Source organism: Ziziphus jujuba, chromosome 8 (assembly GCF_031755915.1).
Source record: "Ziziphus jujuba cultivar Dongzao chromosome 8, ASM3175591v1".
In the NCBI taxonomy this organism is placed as follows: domain Eukaryota; kingdom Viridiplantae; phylum Streptophyta; class Magnoliopsida; order Rosales; family Rhamnaceae; genus Ziziphus; species Ziziphus jujuba.
Window position 1 is genome coordinate 3048473 of NC_083386.1, and position 16264 is coordinate 3064736.

Sequence of the window (16264 nt, forward strand, 5' to 3'; positions counted from 1 at the left end):
ACACCCAATCTCCAGGTTCAAACACCATTGATTTTCGGCCTTGATTAGCCACCCTTGCATATTGCTCGGTCCTCCTCTCAATGTTTGCGCGGGTCTTTTCATGAATCTGCTTTACAAAATCAGCTTTTTGTTTTCCATCTAGATTAGCACGCTCACTTAAAGGCAAAGGTGTTAAATCTAATGGAGTCAAAGGATTAAAACCATAAATAATTTCAAATGGAGTAAATTTAGTTGCTGAATGTAAAGACCCATTATATGCAAATTCAACATGTGGCAAACATTCTTCCCAAGTCCTTAAATTTCTACTAATTAATGCTCTCAACAATGCAGACAAGGTTCTATTTACTACTTCGGTTTGTCCATCAGTTTGTGGATGACAAGTAGTTGAAAATAAAAGCTTAGTACCTAATTTAGCCCACAATGTTTTCCAAAAATAGCTTAAGAACTTAGCATCCCTATCCGACACAATAGTTCTTGGCATTCCATGCAATCTCACAATTTCCTTGAAAAATAAATTAGCAATATTGGATGCATCATCAGTTTTGTTACATGCAATAAAATGTGCCATCTTAGAAAACCTATCTACTACAACAAATATTGAATCATTACCTGTCCTTGACCTAGGCAACCCAAGAATAAAATCCATAGACAAATCTACCCAAGGATAGGTAGGGATCGGCAAAGGCTTATACAATCCATGCGGTTTCAATGGTTATTTTGTTTTTCGGCACTTCAAACATCTTTCACAAATTCTCTCAACATCTCTTCTCATGTTAGGCCAATAAAAATGTTTTTGCAGCAAGGATAAAGTTTTTAAAACACCAAAATGGCCCATTAAACCACCCCCATGACCTTCCTGAACCAATAATTACCTAATACTACAATTAGGCACACAAAGTTTGTTTTCCTTAAACAAATATCCCTCGAATATGTAAAATTTATTAAATCCATGTTTCAAACAGGTTCTAAAAATTTCTCCAAAGTCACTATCATGCTCATAAAGTTCTTTCAATTGTTCAAATCCAAGCAATCTAGCATCTAAGGTAGAAAAGAGCACATACCTTCGGGATAATGCATCGGCAACCACATTTTCCTTACCTTTTTTGTAGCGGATCACATATGGAAATGTTTCAATAAATTCAATCCACTTAGCATGCCTTCGGTTGAGCTTTCCTTGACCCTTGATATGCTTCAAAGACTCATGATCCGTATGAATCACAAACTCCTTTGGCATGAGATAATGCTGCCACGTCTCCAAAGCCCTCACCAAAGCATACATCTCCTTGTCATAAGTCGGATAGTTTAAGGCAGCTTCACTTAATATTTCACTAAAGTAGGCTATGGGTCTTCCTTCTTGCATTAAGACAGTTCCAATACCTACACCCGAAGCATCACACTCAATTTCAAAAGTCTTAGAAAAATTTGGCAAAACTAACAAAGGTGCATTACACAATTTTTCTTTCAACAAATTAAAAGATTTTTCTTGTACTTCCCCCCATTTGAAACCAACATTCTTCTTGACAACTTCATTTAATGGTGCTGCTATGGTACTAAAATCCTTGACAAATCTTCTGTAAAAGCTTGCCAAGCCATGAAAGCTCCTCACTTGGGTGATAGAAGTAGGAACCGGCCACTCTTGAATTGCTTTCACCTTAGCTTGGTCAACTTTGATTCCTGCAGCACTTATTACAAAACCTAGAAACACAAGCTCTTCTTTGCAAAATTCACATTTTTTAATGTTAGCAAACAATCTTTCCTTTCTAAGAACTTGCAAAACTTGCCTAAGTTGATCCACATGGTCATCCAAATTTCGGCTATATATTAGAATGTCATCAAAATAGACAACCACAATTTTTTTCCAATAAATGGACGCATTACATGATTCATAAGCCTCATGAAGGTACTAGGTGCATTGGATAATCCAAAAGGCATAACTAACCATTCATACAGCCCATATTTAGTTTTGAATGCGGTTTTCCATTCATCACCTTCTTTCATCCTAATTTGGTGATAACCACTCCTAAGATCAATTTTTGTAAACATGCAAGCACCATGCAACTCATCAAGCATATCATCTAATCTAGGAATGGGATGTCTATATTTGATGGTAATATTATTTATAGCCCTACAATCAACACACATTCTCCAAGAACCATCCTTTTTAGGTACCAACAAAACAGGAATAGCACATGGGCTTAAACTGTCACGAATGTATCCTTTATCAAGCAAATCACTTACCTGTTTTGGCATCTCCTTTGTTTCTTCGGGATTGCTCCTATAAGCTGGTCTATTTGGTATGGCAGCCCCTGGAACAAAGTCAATTTGATGTTCTATCTCTCGAATAGGTGGTACTCCACTTGGAATCTCATTTGGGAAGACATCTCCAAATTCCTTCAAAGGAGAAATCATTGAACTTGGCAATTCAAGTTCTTCAAAGTTAGTTTGATCATTAAAATAATTTTCTTTGTAAAGCATGACCAGCAAAGGTTTCTTACACTCAATAACCTTATTAATATCCCCTAAACTCAAATAAAAATTGCTACTTAACCTTTCTTTTCTTTCTTTTTTATTTTCCCCCTTGGATTGGCGCAAACCTTCGGATTTCCCATCCTTCTCCAAGCTCTCGGGTTTGCCACTTTCTTTCCCCTCTCTTTCAGCTTTCCCTTGATCTTTCCACTCAATATTAGCCTTAGAAACCTTACCTTGATCAGCAACCTCATTCTTACCTTCTTGAAAGGATGGTGAAGTCGTTGGTGCCATACTTGCTTTTTCCTTGAGCTTTTCGGCTTCTCTCCTTTGTTGCATTTGTACTTGGTCTTTGTAAACCTCTTTAGGAGATAATGGTTCCAGCTTGACCTTCTTCCCTTTGAACCTGAAAACAATACTATTTTCTCGACCAAAATGAGTAGCATCTTTATCAAATTGCCATGGCCTACCTAATAGTATATGTCCAGCAATCATGGGTACAATATCACATAAAACTACATCCTCATATCTACCTATATTAAATTTTACTTTGGCTTGTTTGTTTACTTTCATCTCACCACTATCATTAAGCCATTGTAATCTATATGGTTCTGGATGTTTAATTGTTTTCAAGCCTAATTTATCAACTACAAGATTACTTATCACATTAGTACAACTCCCACTATCTATAATCATGCTACAAATTTTACCTTGTATTTCGCAGCGAGTGTGGAAGATGTTTTCTATTTGTATCTGCTCTTCATCTTTGTAGACAGCAAGTACTCTCCTTGAAACCAAGCTCAACTCGGCATAAGATGTATCTACAGGTTCGGCTTCATCTTCATTGCAATCCTCCTCTTGCTCGGTTTCAGCCCCACTTTCTTCACTCGCAGATTCCAGCTCACCATCACCCTTTAATACCATGATTCTTCTATTTGGGCATTGGCTGGCTATGTGTCCTCTTCCTTGGCACTTAAAACAAATTATTTCTCTGGATTTTTGAGGTTTAGGATCAGATTTTATCTCACCTCTAAGTGCTTGGACAGATTCGCTCTTGACTTCCCTTCTTGGCCGGTTGGTAGTTTCTTCTCCTAATTTCGGCTTCAACTTGTTTTCATAAGTGGAATTACTTTTCCAGCCACTTGAACTTGTCCTTCCACTACTAGAAACTCCCCCAAACAGTGTACTAACACCCCTCCTTTTGAATTGGTTCTCAAGCTTAATGGCTACATGCAACATCTCCTCCAATTCCAAGTATTGTTGTAATTCAAGTTGGTTGGCAATGTCTCGGTTTAACCCTCCAAGAAATCTTGCCATGGTTGCCTCCCTATCCTCATTCATATTCAGCCTCATCATTAACATCTCCATCTCTTTTTAATAATCCTCCACGGACCTACTTCCTTGAGACAAAGATTGAAGCCTTTGATGCAGCAACCTATGGTAATGGGATGGCACAAACCGCTTCCTCATGGCTCCTTTCATTTGTCGCCATGTTGTAATTAAGTCATCACCAACTCTCCTTCGGGTGCTTTGCTCATTTGTCCACCATTGGAGTGCATAATGGCCAAACTCCATTGCTGCCAACTTCACCTTCTTACCTTCCGAATAGTTGTGGCAGTCAAAGATCATCTCCATTTTTTCTTCCCACTCCAAATAAGCTTCGGGATCACTTTTACCCGTAAAAGGTGGGATATTAACCTTGATATTTCCCAAATCATCATCTGTATCTTCCCTCCTATATCTCCCCTAGCCAGCTCTATCTTGGACAGCAAAGGTTTCGTCCATACCTTCCTCAAAGTCGCCGTCGAATGGCTCCTCATCAAATTCCTCTCTCGGCCTCTCGTGACCTCCTCGTCCTCGGCCTCGTCCTCCATGGAATTCTTGCCTATTTCTTGTATTCGGCCTTCCTTGTGAGGCTTCTAGTCTTCCCACTCTTTGATTCACATGCTCAACTTGAGCACTAACCCGCTGTATTGATTCCAAGACAGCTCTCATATCCACTTGGTCTTCACTCCCGGTAGCTCGGTCATCGCCATGGAATGCTACGGACTCTTCCTCATTGATCCTCAAGGGTGGATCCCCTCTTCTTATTCTAGAATCTGCGATGTTAGTAAAATACTGCAAAAATAAAATAAATCCTCACAATATTCACTCCCTCACGTGTTTCACTCAAACAAGGTCTCGACACTCATGTTTGCACACTAGTTTCGGCTTTTACCCTCTTTTAAGCTCTTACACTCTTGCCTTTTTCCACTCAATGAATTATCTCAAAGTTCTAATTAAAACACCCACAAAACAGCAATTAGATCACTAGTATGTTTTAATTAAACTTATCAACAAAGCAGTAGCAAAAAGTAGGCAATACCGAAAGAATCCAACAAATCCTAATTTTTCGGCTTTCTAGACAAGAAAACACAAAATAATGGGAAAACCTTGGAATTTTTGAAAACTGCACCAGATGGTAGTAGATTATGAGTTCAAGAATAAAATTCTAGAAAAAGAAATTCAAATACGAACAAGAATCAAAGAGAACAAAATTATAGAAAAGTGTTGGTTGTTGTTCTTGTAATTCAAGTTTTGTATCAATTCCTTTATCTAATTTTAATCCAAATAATTTAAGCACCCAAAATCCAAATATCCAGCAGCAAAAATAATTCTCCAGCAACTCAAATATTGAATAAATAATAAAAAACCAGCAGCTCCAACAAATTTCCAGCAAACAAATCAAACTCCAACAAACTGAAATATTTTTTTTCTTCTTTTTTTTTTTTTTTTTTTTATTCGGCTTTACCTTCTTTTTTTTTTTTTTCACTCACAGAACACAAACAAATGCAGTAGCAAGAATAATTACCAAAATTGCAATTCCAACTCCAAAACAAACACCAAACCCGTGACCTCCAAATAAACAAAATGTGCAGTTTTTTTTTTTTTTTTTTGTTTTAATGTTGCCGCAAACTTCTTCGTTTTTTTTTTCTTGTTTTCCTTTTTTTTTTTTGAATATATGAATTCAAATATTTAAGACTAAAACAGCAAAGAAAAATCAACAAAAACCAAATTAACAAGAACAATGATAAAAGACAACCAACAAACTAGGAAACAAAAATACGATAAAACTAGGAAATCCTAATTCAACTAGGAATGAATTTTTTTTTTTTTTTTTAAGATGCTGAACGTGTATAGGATGGATGCAACCTTAACCTAATGCTAAAATTGCAAAATAACACAAAAACAAATAAAGCAAATAAAGATAGATCAAACCTGAACAAAATTTAGCTCTGATACCAAATGATACGAACCTAGGATGACCTGCTCCTAAACCCGTATTATATTAGCCCGGATCTTTAATTAAGTTCAAGTTCTAATGGAATGGACCTCAACCCCTAACCATCCTGTGGTTAGAAACCTTGGTATAATGTAGACGCCACAATAGGGGATGGAAAACCTATTGATAAGTCAAGCTAAAACAATCAATTCTCTAATGGTGTTTTAGGTGTTCTCAAAGAACAAAGAGATAATTAATCTCACAAGTATTTTCTTAATCAAATCAAAGTTGTATTATTATTGAAAAATAAGCCTTTAAATAGGCTTGAAAGAAACAAAATAAACCCTAAAAAATAATTCAAAACCCGACTCCTATAGGAATTAGGAAACTTGACCGAATTCTAATATGTCCTAAACTAAGTTTCCTAAACTAAATTTGATTAATTAATTCCTTTATTCTGAATTAGGAATTAATTAATTTACAATGAAAATAATAAAATAATAACTTTCCTAAACATATTTTTCCAGAAAATAAATAAATAAAAACTAAAAAGTAATGATAGTTTCCTAAAACAAAAAGTAGAATAAAATTAGGAAACTATAATACTAGCTTTTTTGACTAATTTGACTTTGACCAATCTTTGACCTCTCTGAGCTCTAAATCAGCTTCTAGATGCTTTTTAGGATGCCAAATAAGCTGAATATGAAGTCCCACACGTTACCCATCCTTGGAAAAATAAGAAAAGGCTAATACAGTAAAATACAGTAAAGCCAGCAAGCAATACAGTAAATTCGGCCAAATTGTTGATGCTGTCCGTACAAGCCCTTTTTGATTGCATTTGAGGCTGCTTTAACTTGATTCCATGACCTCTTAGGCATATGTATTGAACCCATAAATCATTGGAACCATTTCACGCTTCCTGGACTCCAAAAATGTACCAAAACCATCACCCGGGTCCGTATCGGCTTCTATTGCTTGTATGAGTAAAACAGGCCTTGGTTCTTTAGATATGGCCAACCCCTCTTGACTATGACTTATTCCTTGTATGAAGACAGCAAGATTTGCCTTGAACTTCTTGGCTTGGGCCCTAGTGATCGGTCCCACCTTCATTTGTATTGGGTCAGCACCCCAGCGGGTTGTCGGTCGAACAGTCTCGGGTGGATTCGCATCAGGTTTCTTACACTCAATAACCTTATTAATATCTCCTAAACTCAAATAAAAATTGCTACTTAACCTTTCCTTTCTTTCTTTTTTTTTTTCCCTTGGATTGGCGCGAACCTTCGGATTCCTCTTCTTTCTCCAAGCACGCGGGTTTGCCACTTCCTTTTCCCTCTCTTTCGGTTTTCCCTTGATCTTTCCACTCAATATGAACCTTAGAAACCTTACCTTGGTCAGCAACCTCAATCTTACCTTCTTGAAAGGACGGTGAAGCCGTTGGTGCCATACTTGCTTTTTCCTTGAGCTTTTCAGCTTCTCTCCTTTCTTGCATTTGTAATTGGTCTTTGTAAACCTCTTTAGGAGATAATGGTTCCAGCTTGACCTTCTTCCCTTTAAACCTGAAAACAATACTATTTTCTCGACCAAAATGAGTAGCATCTTTATCAAATTGCCATGGTCTACCTAATAGTATATGTCCAGCAATCATGGGTACAATATCACATAAAACTACATCCTCATATCTACCTATATTAAATTTTACTTTGGCTTGTTTATTCACTTTTATTTCACCACTATCATTAAGCCATTGTAATCTATAAGGTTCTGGATGTTTAATAGTTATTAAGCCTAATTTATCAACTAGAATGTTACTAATTACATTTGTATAACTTCCACTATCAATAATCATACTACAAATCTTACCTTGAATTTCATCCTTATCTTTGTATGCAGCAAGTACTCTCCTGGAAAGCAAGTTTAATTTAGCATTGGATGCTTGCAAGGTTTCAGGTTCATCCTCCAAGTCCTCCTCCTCTTGCTTGGCTTCATCCTCACTTTCTTCACTTTCCGATTCTAGCTTGTCATTGACCTTTAACACCATGATTATTCTATTTGGGCATTGGCTAGTGATGTGCCCTCTTCCTTGGCACTTAAAACAAATTATTTCTCTAGATTTTTGAGGTTTAGGATCAGATTTTATCTCACCTCTAAGTGCTTGGACAGATTCGGTCTTGACCTCCCTTCTTGGCCGGTTGGTAGTTTCTTCTCCTAATTTCAGCTTCAACTTGTTTTCATAAGTGGAATTGTTTTTCCAGCCACTTGAACTTGTCTTTCCACTGCTAGAAACTCCTCCAAACCGTGTACTAACACCCCTCCTCTTGAATTGGTTCTCAAGCTTAATTGCTACACGCAACATCTCCTCCAATTCCAAGTATTGTTGTAATTCAAGTTGGTTGGCAATGTCTCGGTTTAACCCTCCAAGAAATCTTGCCATGGTTGCCTCCCTATCCTCATTCATATTTAGCCTCATCATTAACATCTCCATCTCTTTGTAATAATCCTCCACGGACCTACTTCCTTGAGACAAAGATTGAAGCCTTTGATGCAGCAACCTATGGTAATGGTATGGCACAAACCGCTTCCTCATGGCTCCTTTCATTTGTCGCCATGTTGTAATTAAGTCATCACCAACTCTCCTTCGGGTGCTTTGCTCATTTGTCCACCATTGGAGTGCATAATGGCCAAACTCCATTGCTGCCAACTTCACCTTATTACCTTCCGAATAGTTGTGACAGTCAAAAATCATCTCCATTTTTTCTTCCCACTCCAAATAAGCTTCGGGATCACTTTTACCCATAAAAGGTGGGATGTTAACCTTGATATTTCCCAAATCATCATCTGTATCTTCCCTCCTATATCTCCCATGGACAGCTCTATCTTGGACAGCAAAGGTTTCGTCCATACCTTCCTCAAAGTCGCCGTCGAATGGCTCCTCATCAAATTCCTCTCTTGGCCTCTCGCGACCTCCTCGTCCTCGGCCTCGTCCTCCATGGAATTCTTGCCTATTTCTTGTATTCGGCCTTCCTTGTGAGGCTTCTAGTCTTCCCACTCTTTGATTTACATGCTCAACTTGAGCACTAACCCGCTGTATTGATTCCAAAACAGCTCTCAAGTCCACTTGGTCTCCACTCCTGGTAGCTCGATCATCGCCATGGAATGCTACGGACTCTTCCTCAATGATCCTCAAGGGTGGATCCCCTCTTCTTATTCTAGAATCTGCCATGTTAGTAAAATACTGCAAAAATAAAATAAATCCTCACAATATTCACTCCCTCACGTGTTTCACTCAAACAAGGTCTCGACACTCGTGTTTGCACACTGGTTTCGGCTTTTACCCTCTTTTAAGCTCACACACTCTTGCCTTTTTCCACTCAACGAATTATCTCAAAGTTCTAATTAAAACACCCACAAAACAGCAATTAGATCACTAGTATGTTTTAATTAAACTTATCAACAAAGCAGTAGCAAAAAATAGGCAATACCGAAAGAATCTAACAAATCCTAATTTTTCAGCTTTCTAGACAAGAAAACACAAAATAATGGGAAAACGTTGGAATTTTTGAAAACTGCACCAGATGGTAGTAGATTATGTGTTCGAGAATAAAATTCCAGAAAAAGAAATTCAAATACGAACAAGAATCAAGGAGAACAAAAATATAGAAAAGTGTTGGTTGTTGTTCTTGTAATTCAAGTTTTGTATCAATTCCCTTAACTAATTTTAATCCAAAAAATATTTAAACACCTAAAATCCAAATATCCAGCAGCAAAAATAATTTCCCAGCAACTCAAATATTGAATAAATAATCAAAAAACAGCAGCTCCAACAAATTTCCAGCAAACAAATCCAACTCCAACAAACTGAAATATTATTATTATTTTTTTTTTATTCGGCTTTACCTCTTCTTTCTTCTTCTTTTTTTTTTTTTTTCACTCACAGAACACAAACAACTGCAGTAGCAAGAATAATTACCAAAATTGCAATTCCAACTCCAAAACAAACACCAAACCCATGACCTCCAAATAAACAAAATGTGCAGTTTTTTTTTTTTTTGAATATATGAATGCAAATATTTAAGACTAAAACAGCAAAGGAAAATCAACAAAAAAACCAAAATTATCAAGAACAATGATAAACAACAACCAACAAATTAGGAAACAAAAATACAATAAAACTAGGAAACCTAATTCAACTAGGAATGAATTTTTTTTTTTTTTTTTAAAGATGCAGAACATGTATGGGATGGATGCAACCTTAACCTAATGCTAAAATTGCAGAATAACACAAAAACAAATAAAGCAAATAAAGATAGATCAAACCTGAACAAAATTTAGCTCTGATACCAAATGATACGAACTTAGGACGACCTGCTCCTAAACCCGTACTATATTAGCCCGGATCTTTAATTAAGTTCAAGTTCTAATGGAATGGACCTCAACCCCTAACCAACCTGTGGTTAGAAATCTTGGTATAATGTAGACGCCACAATAGGGGATGGAAAACCTATTGATAAGTCAAGCTAAAACAACCAATTCTCTAATGGTGTTTTAGGTGGTCTCAAAGAACAAAGAGATAATTAATCTCACAAGTATTTTCTTAATCAAATCAAAGTTGTATTATTATTGAAAAATAAGCCTTTAAATAGGCTTGAAAGAAACAAAATAAACCCTAAAAAATAATTCAAAACCGGACTCCTATAGGAATTAGGAAACTTGACCGAATTCTAATATGTCCTAAACTAAGTTTCCTAAACTAAATTTTATTAATTAATTCCTTTATTCTGAATTAAGAATTAATTAATTTACAATGAAAATAATAAAATAATAACTTTCCTAAACTTATTTGTCCAGAAAATAAATAAATAAAAACTAAAAAGTAATGGTAGTTTCCTAAAACAAAAAGTAGAATAAAATTAGGAAACTATAATACTAGCTTTTTTTTTACTAATTTGACTTTGACCAATCTTTGACCTGTTTGAGCTCCAAATCAGCTTCTAGATGCTTTGTAGGATGCCAAATAAGTTGAATATGAAGTCCCACACGTTGCCCATGCTTGGAAAAATAAGAAAAGGCTAATACAGTAAAGCCAGCAAGCAATACAGCAAATTCGGCCAAATTGTTGATGCTGTCCGTACAAGCCCTTTTTTATTGCATTTGAGGCTGCTTTAACTTGATTCCATGACCTCTTAGGCATATGTATTGAACCCATAAATCATTAGAACCATTTCATGCTTCCCGGACTCCAAAAATGTACCAAAACCGTCACCCTGGTCCGTATTGGCTTCTATTGCTTGTATGAGTAAAACAGGCCTTGGTTCTTTATATATGGCCAACCCCTCTTGACTATGACTTATTCCTTGTATGAAGACAGCAAGATTGTCCTTGAACTTCTTGGCTTGGGCCCTAGTGATCGGTCCCACCTTCATTTGTATTGGGTCAGCACCCCAACGGGTTGTTGGTCGAACAGTCTCGGGTGGATTCGCATCATTCCCCTCCTCTTGAAAAGGATTTGTCCTCAAATCGAAGTCATCACCTGCAGCAAAAGGAGATAAATCAGCAACATTAAAGGTGGCACTAACACTATACTCACCCAGTAGATCAAGTTTGTAGGCATTGTCTTTTGGTACACCGAATGGTACATTGTATATGTTTTGAATACATTGTTGATTTTCAAATAAGGTGGATTTACTGCACTTTCATAAACATTTTGTGGAACTGCGTTTATAATATTTACGCTAAATGTTTACATTTCGATTAAGGCATTTTGTAATATTATATTATTGTTTATTTTATATATTTTGAGCATCCATTTCATGATTATAATTTTGGGGTACAAATTCGGGTTTTGTGAACTGATTTTAAAAGGGGAACTTTTCGAAAGAGTGAAACGAGAGGTCTTGAGTGAAAGATTTTTATAGAAATAAATTAATATATTTCTATTATACTCTACCACTCACTGAGATTTCTTTATCTCAGGTTTTATTTGTCTTAAATTCGTTCCCCTAGGTCCAGGCAGTTAGTAGCAGCTTACCTCGCGCACCTCTTGTTACTTCGTTTCCTTCCACGACAGCAGCAATATTATCTTTTCTTTATCTTACCTTTATCTTTTCGGACATCGTTTATTTCTTATTTGTACTTCTAAATTTTTGTAACAACCTTAGAATGCTCTGATTTAAATATTGGACTCAGTAGAGACCATATTTCTTATGGGTGTAGTTATGGCCTATGGTACAATAGGTCGGTTGTGAACTTTGTGCTGTTGTGGATTTATTTGTATTTATATATTGAGGTATTATTAGTAATGCATGTGTTATTTGTCAACGTTTTAAGGTGAGGCTCCATTGGATATTCCCTAGGAATTGTCCGGTGGAACTTCACTAGGCGGGACCACTCGGAAGATCCTGGGAGGGTTTCCGGGGTGGGTCCTATCAAAGTCAAGACCCTAGTCCAAGCACAAGTCAAGAAACTCCAAGCCCAATCCAAAGAATGGATATATCTTCAGATGATGAATCATCGCCAAGAAAGGTATGCTCACTCGTAGATATCTATGAATCTACTAATATGGCATTTTTGGCATGTGAGCCTCAAAATTTTGAAGAAGCAATAAATTTGGATTAAGGCAATGGATGAAGAAATTGCAACAATTGAAAAAAATGATACATGGGTGCTGGTAGATCTACCTGAAGGCACAGATGTTATTGGACTTAAATGGATCTACAAACCCAAGTACAAAGAAAATGGAGCAATTCTAAAGTACAAAGCACGGCTAGTCGCCAAAGGCTATTCGCAACAGCCAGGAATCATGGAGCTCTTCTTGAGTAGTCATGTAAGTATAAAAAAGTTGAAGATACTCATTTTTCAGAAAAATTAGCTTCCATTTTTCCATCATACCAACAATCTTTCTTCGAGTGATTAGGATTTTACACCTTGTGAACTTTCAAAACAAGCAATCTTTTTCTTGCAAATATTACAACAAAGCATCAATTCCTGAATTGCCTCCTACCCATTATTGGTTCTGCCTCTTTTCTTCCGAAACCACGGTTAGAATTTGAAGCTCCTCTTCTTGCTTGATATCCTTTAGATTGAATGTTGGGCTGCTTTCTTTTATTTTCTGCATAATTCTTCTTTCCTGGAATGTTAATCTTTGACTGAAAGGCATGTTCTTTAGGCTGCTTCTTGAACCTGCTAAGTCTCTTTCCATGTGCTTCAAAAGATTCCATCAACTCATGAAAAGTCAGTTTAGACAGATCATTTGATTCCTCAATCGCTGCAACCTCATGCTCCAACTTTGTAGGAAGACTTCTAAGACTTTTTTCTACAACTTTTCTGTCCTTAAGTTTATCTCCATAACTTTTAATTTGGTTTACATATTCAGCCAACTCAAAAGAAAATTCTTTGATATTTTCGTTGTCTTTCATTGACTAGTTATCAAAATCTCTCCATAAATTTTGTACTTAATGGATATAACTTTTTAATTGCCTTGAAATTCCTTTTGCAATATTTCCCAAGCATCCTTAGCCTTTTTAATTCCAAAAATTCTAGAGTAGATGGATTTGCTTACCCATTTCAGAATGTATCTCAAAGCAGAAGCATTTTTCATTTGATTCTCTTTGTATAATTTTTGTTGTTCCTGTGTCCAAGTTGAACTCAACTGTTGGACGTTCTTCATAATCTTCTTCAATTATATCTCATAGATCTTCAGATAAGAAATAAGTCTGCATTTGAGAGTTTCAATATTCATAGTATTCTCCATCAAATATGGGACTGCTCCCTGTGAATAGCTGAACATGGGGATAGTGGAACTTCCTGCCATTCCCAGGAAGAAAAATATGTGATTCAAAAGTTAAGCGACTTTTTTATTACTCTAACAAGCAAGGGAGTCTTCTTTTCGTTATGTTTTCATTGCAATACAACTATAACAAGGACTCTAATATGGAATTGGAAGGGAACCTTTGGACTCAGATTGCAACTCTCTTCCTTTTCTATTACCAAAACCTGCGTAAACTTCGACAGTGTTGCCTATGTTACCAACCAAATTCAACAGAATAACAAAGCGGTGAAAGATTGTGCCATGATGACCTGATGAGTACAGCCAATAATATCGCATGCCATCCAAAGCGGCCTTTTTTTTTTTTTTTTAAATCAAACTGCGGGCTTTTCTTTTTATTTCACTTAAAGTATTCTTAGAAAAAAAAAAATCTAGATTCCTGAGCATTTACTTTTCGGCCAGATATCTTACAAAAGTCCTTAAGGCATTAAAGAACCACACTGACTTGATCAGTCGAAGCTTCTAAAAATATAATAAGATCATCCGCAAACATTAAATTAGAAATGTTAGGCCCATTACGAGAAACCTTCAAGCTTTTCCACTTACCAATGAAAATTTGTTGAAGAATGGCATGAGATAACTTTTCCATATAGAGGGTAAAAAGAAAAGGGGATAAAGGATCCCCTTGTCTAATCCCTCTACTAGGTGTGAATCTCTTTGTAAGCTCCCCATTCCAAATAAGTTGCATGTTGTCCACTCTAATACATTGAAGAATAAGCTGAAGCCAGTGAATAGGAAGGCCAGTTTCTCATAAAGTTGCTTCAATGAACTCCCAATTAACTCTATCAAAAGCTTTTTCTAGATCAATTTTCCAAAGAATCATACCTTTCTTTTCCTTGGACTTGTTAAAAAGATGAACCATTTCCTGAGTGATGACAATATTATCAATTATCTGCCTCCCAGGAATGAAGCTAGTTTGACTATGATGGATTATTTTACTCATGATAGGCCTAAGTATTGAGGCAATAACTTTGCAAATCACTTTATACAGGGTATTGCACAAGCTTATGGGCTTGAACTGCATCATGGTTTGAGGGCAATCGCTTGTGGGAATAATAAAGATCAAAGTATTATTAATACCTTGAGGAATAGTGCCAGAGAAGAAGAAGTCTTTGAAAAAGTTGCAAATATAGCTGCCAATGAGGTGCCAATATTTTTGAAAAAACACAGCAGGAAAGCCATCGATGCATGGAGCCTTCCAAGTACCAATATTAAAAAGAACACTCTTGATTTCCTAGTCTTTAATATTGTGATTAAGAGCTCTTAAATTAGCTTCATCTAGATGAGGGAGGAGATTCGATATAGGAGACCTGGCATCAACAGGTTCTTGAGAGTAAAGACTTTGAAAAAATCGAACAGCCATGTCCCTTAGAGTTTGTTTATCAGAAATCCAATTACCAGCTTCATCCTTCAAGAGTTCCACTCTATTTTTTCTTCAACGGATCAAAGTGGAAAGGTGAAAGTAATTAGTGTTTTTATCTCCATGTTGAAGCCAATCACACCTTGATTTTTGTTTCCAAAGACATTCTTCTTGCACCAAAATAGAGTTTAATTCCTAAATCAGTTGTTGTTCCAGAGAAGAAAGATAGGGACTGTCTTTGTAGCAAAGTTGTTGTTGGATGCCATTGAATCTTGCTAATAACTTTTTTTTCTTGAAAAAAATATTACCGAAGACCTCTTTATTCCAATCTTTCAACTTATACTCGAAACTTTCTATTTTCTGCAGAATATTTCCAGAAAGAGCCACTATTAGAATCACATTAATAAATGATGCAATAAATACATCGCACAAAATAAACAATGACGTATCGCATAGCATCGTCAAACATCCTGTCGCTAAAGCCATAAGACAACAAGCGACGTAGTATGAGAGTCGCCTATATTTGGGTTTTTAGCAACGCATATTGACTTTAGCGACACATTCTTTCAATCCACTTATAGCGATGCTTCATCACAATGTCGCTAAAAATATATTAGCGATTGTTTCATATAGCATCGTTAAATATATTCGTCGCTAATGAGTCGCCTATTTAGCGATGCATTAATAGAGTCGCCTATTTAGCAACGCATTGACACTTTTAGTGACCCTCTCAGCAATGTATCAGATTTGATCATCCACTTATAGCAACACATTATTTGGCAACGCTATTCGAGAGAGTCGTTAAAAAAGCTATTAGCGACTTATTTTAAAGCATCGCTAAATATATGAGTCACTAAAAATAGTCAATTAAAGGTCACCAAATATGCTAGACGATGTTGTTATGTGGTAATGCATTGCCCCTTCTTTTTTATTTTTTTTATTTTTGTGAAAAGTGATTAAAATAGTAAAAATATAAAAATAATTAAAATACAAAAAAACTAAAACTAGCTTCATCCAAAATAATTAGAATACAAAAATTTAAAACAAATATTTTTTCATAACAAATTAATTATCAAATAAATTAAATATTATCTCATTGATATATTTTTACATAATTTGTAAACTATTGTATTTTTTCATAACAAAATTAATATTAATTAAACTTCTATGAATGTACACTCATTGAGATGGAAGTTGACTTCCTCTTTTTGACGATATTACACCCTCATACTGCATATAGATAAATTAAAAAGTTATTAACACTTATGCAAAATAAATAAAATATTAATCATTATTAAATTTGTAATTTAGTAAATGAAAATTTAAAAAATATTACCATCGTTTTTAATATTTG

At 35.8% G+C, this 16264-nt stretch overlaps 1 protein-coding gene across 1 annotated transcript; it reads left to right on the top strand.

The window, feature by feature from the left end:
* The first annotated feature begins 12344 nt into the window (after nucleotides 1–12344).
* On the top strand, nucleotides 12345–14817 carry LOC132804986 (uncharacterized). The gene is made up of 2 exons (XM_060819571.1): nucleotides 12345–12548; nucleotides 14542–14817. The coding sequence occupies exons 1-2, from the start codon at nucleotides 12345–12347 to the stop codon at nucleotides 14815–14817; spliced, it is 480 nt and encodes a 159-aa protein (XP_060675554.1).
* The last annotated feature ends 1447 nt before the right edge of the window (nucleotides 14818–16264 follow it).

Bases quoted from the DNA above. Each gene is read 5' to 3' on its own strand.
- LOC132804986 (XM_060819571.1), top strand. From the start codon at position 12,345: ATGGATGAAGAAATTGCAACAATTGAAAAAAATGATACATGGGTGCTG. The intron at 12,549-14,541 runs GTAAGTATAAAA...CACTTTATACAG, and splicing joins AGCTCTTCTTGAGTAGTCAT to GGTATTGCACAAGCTTATGG.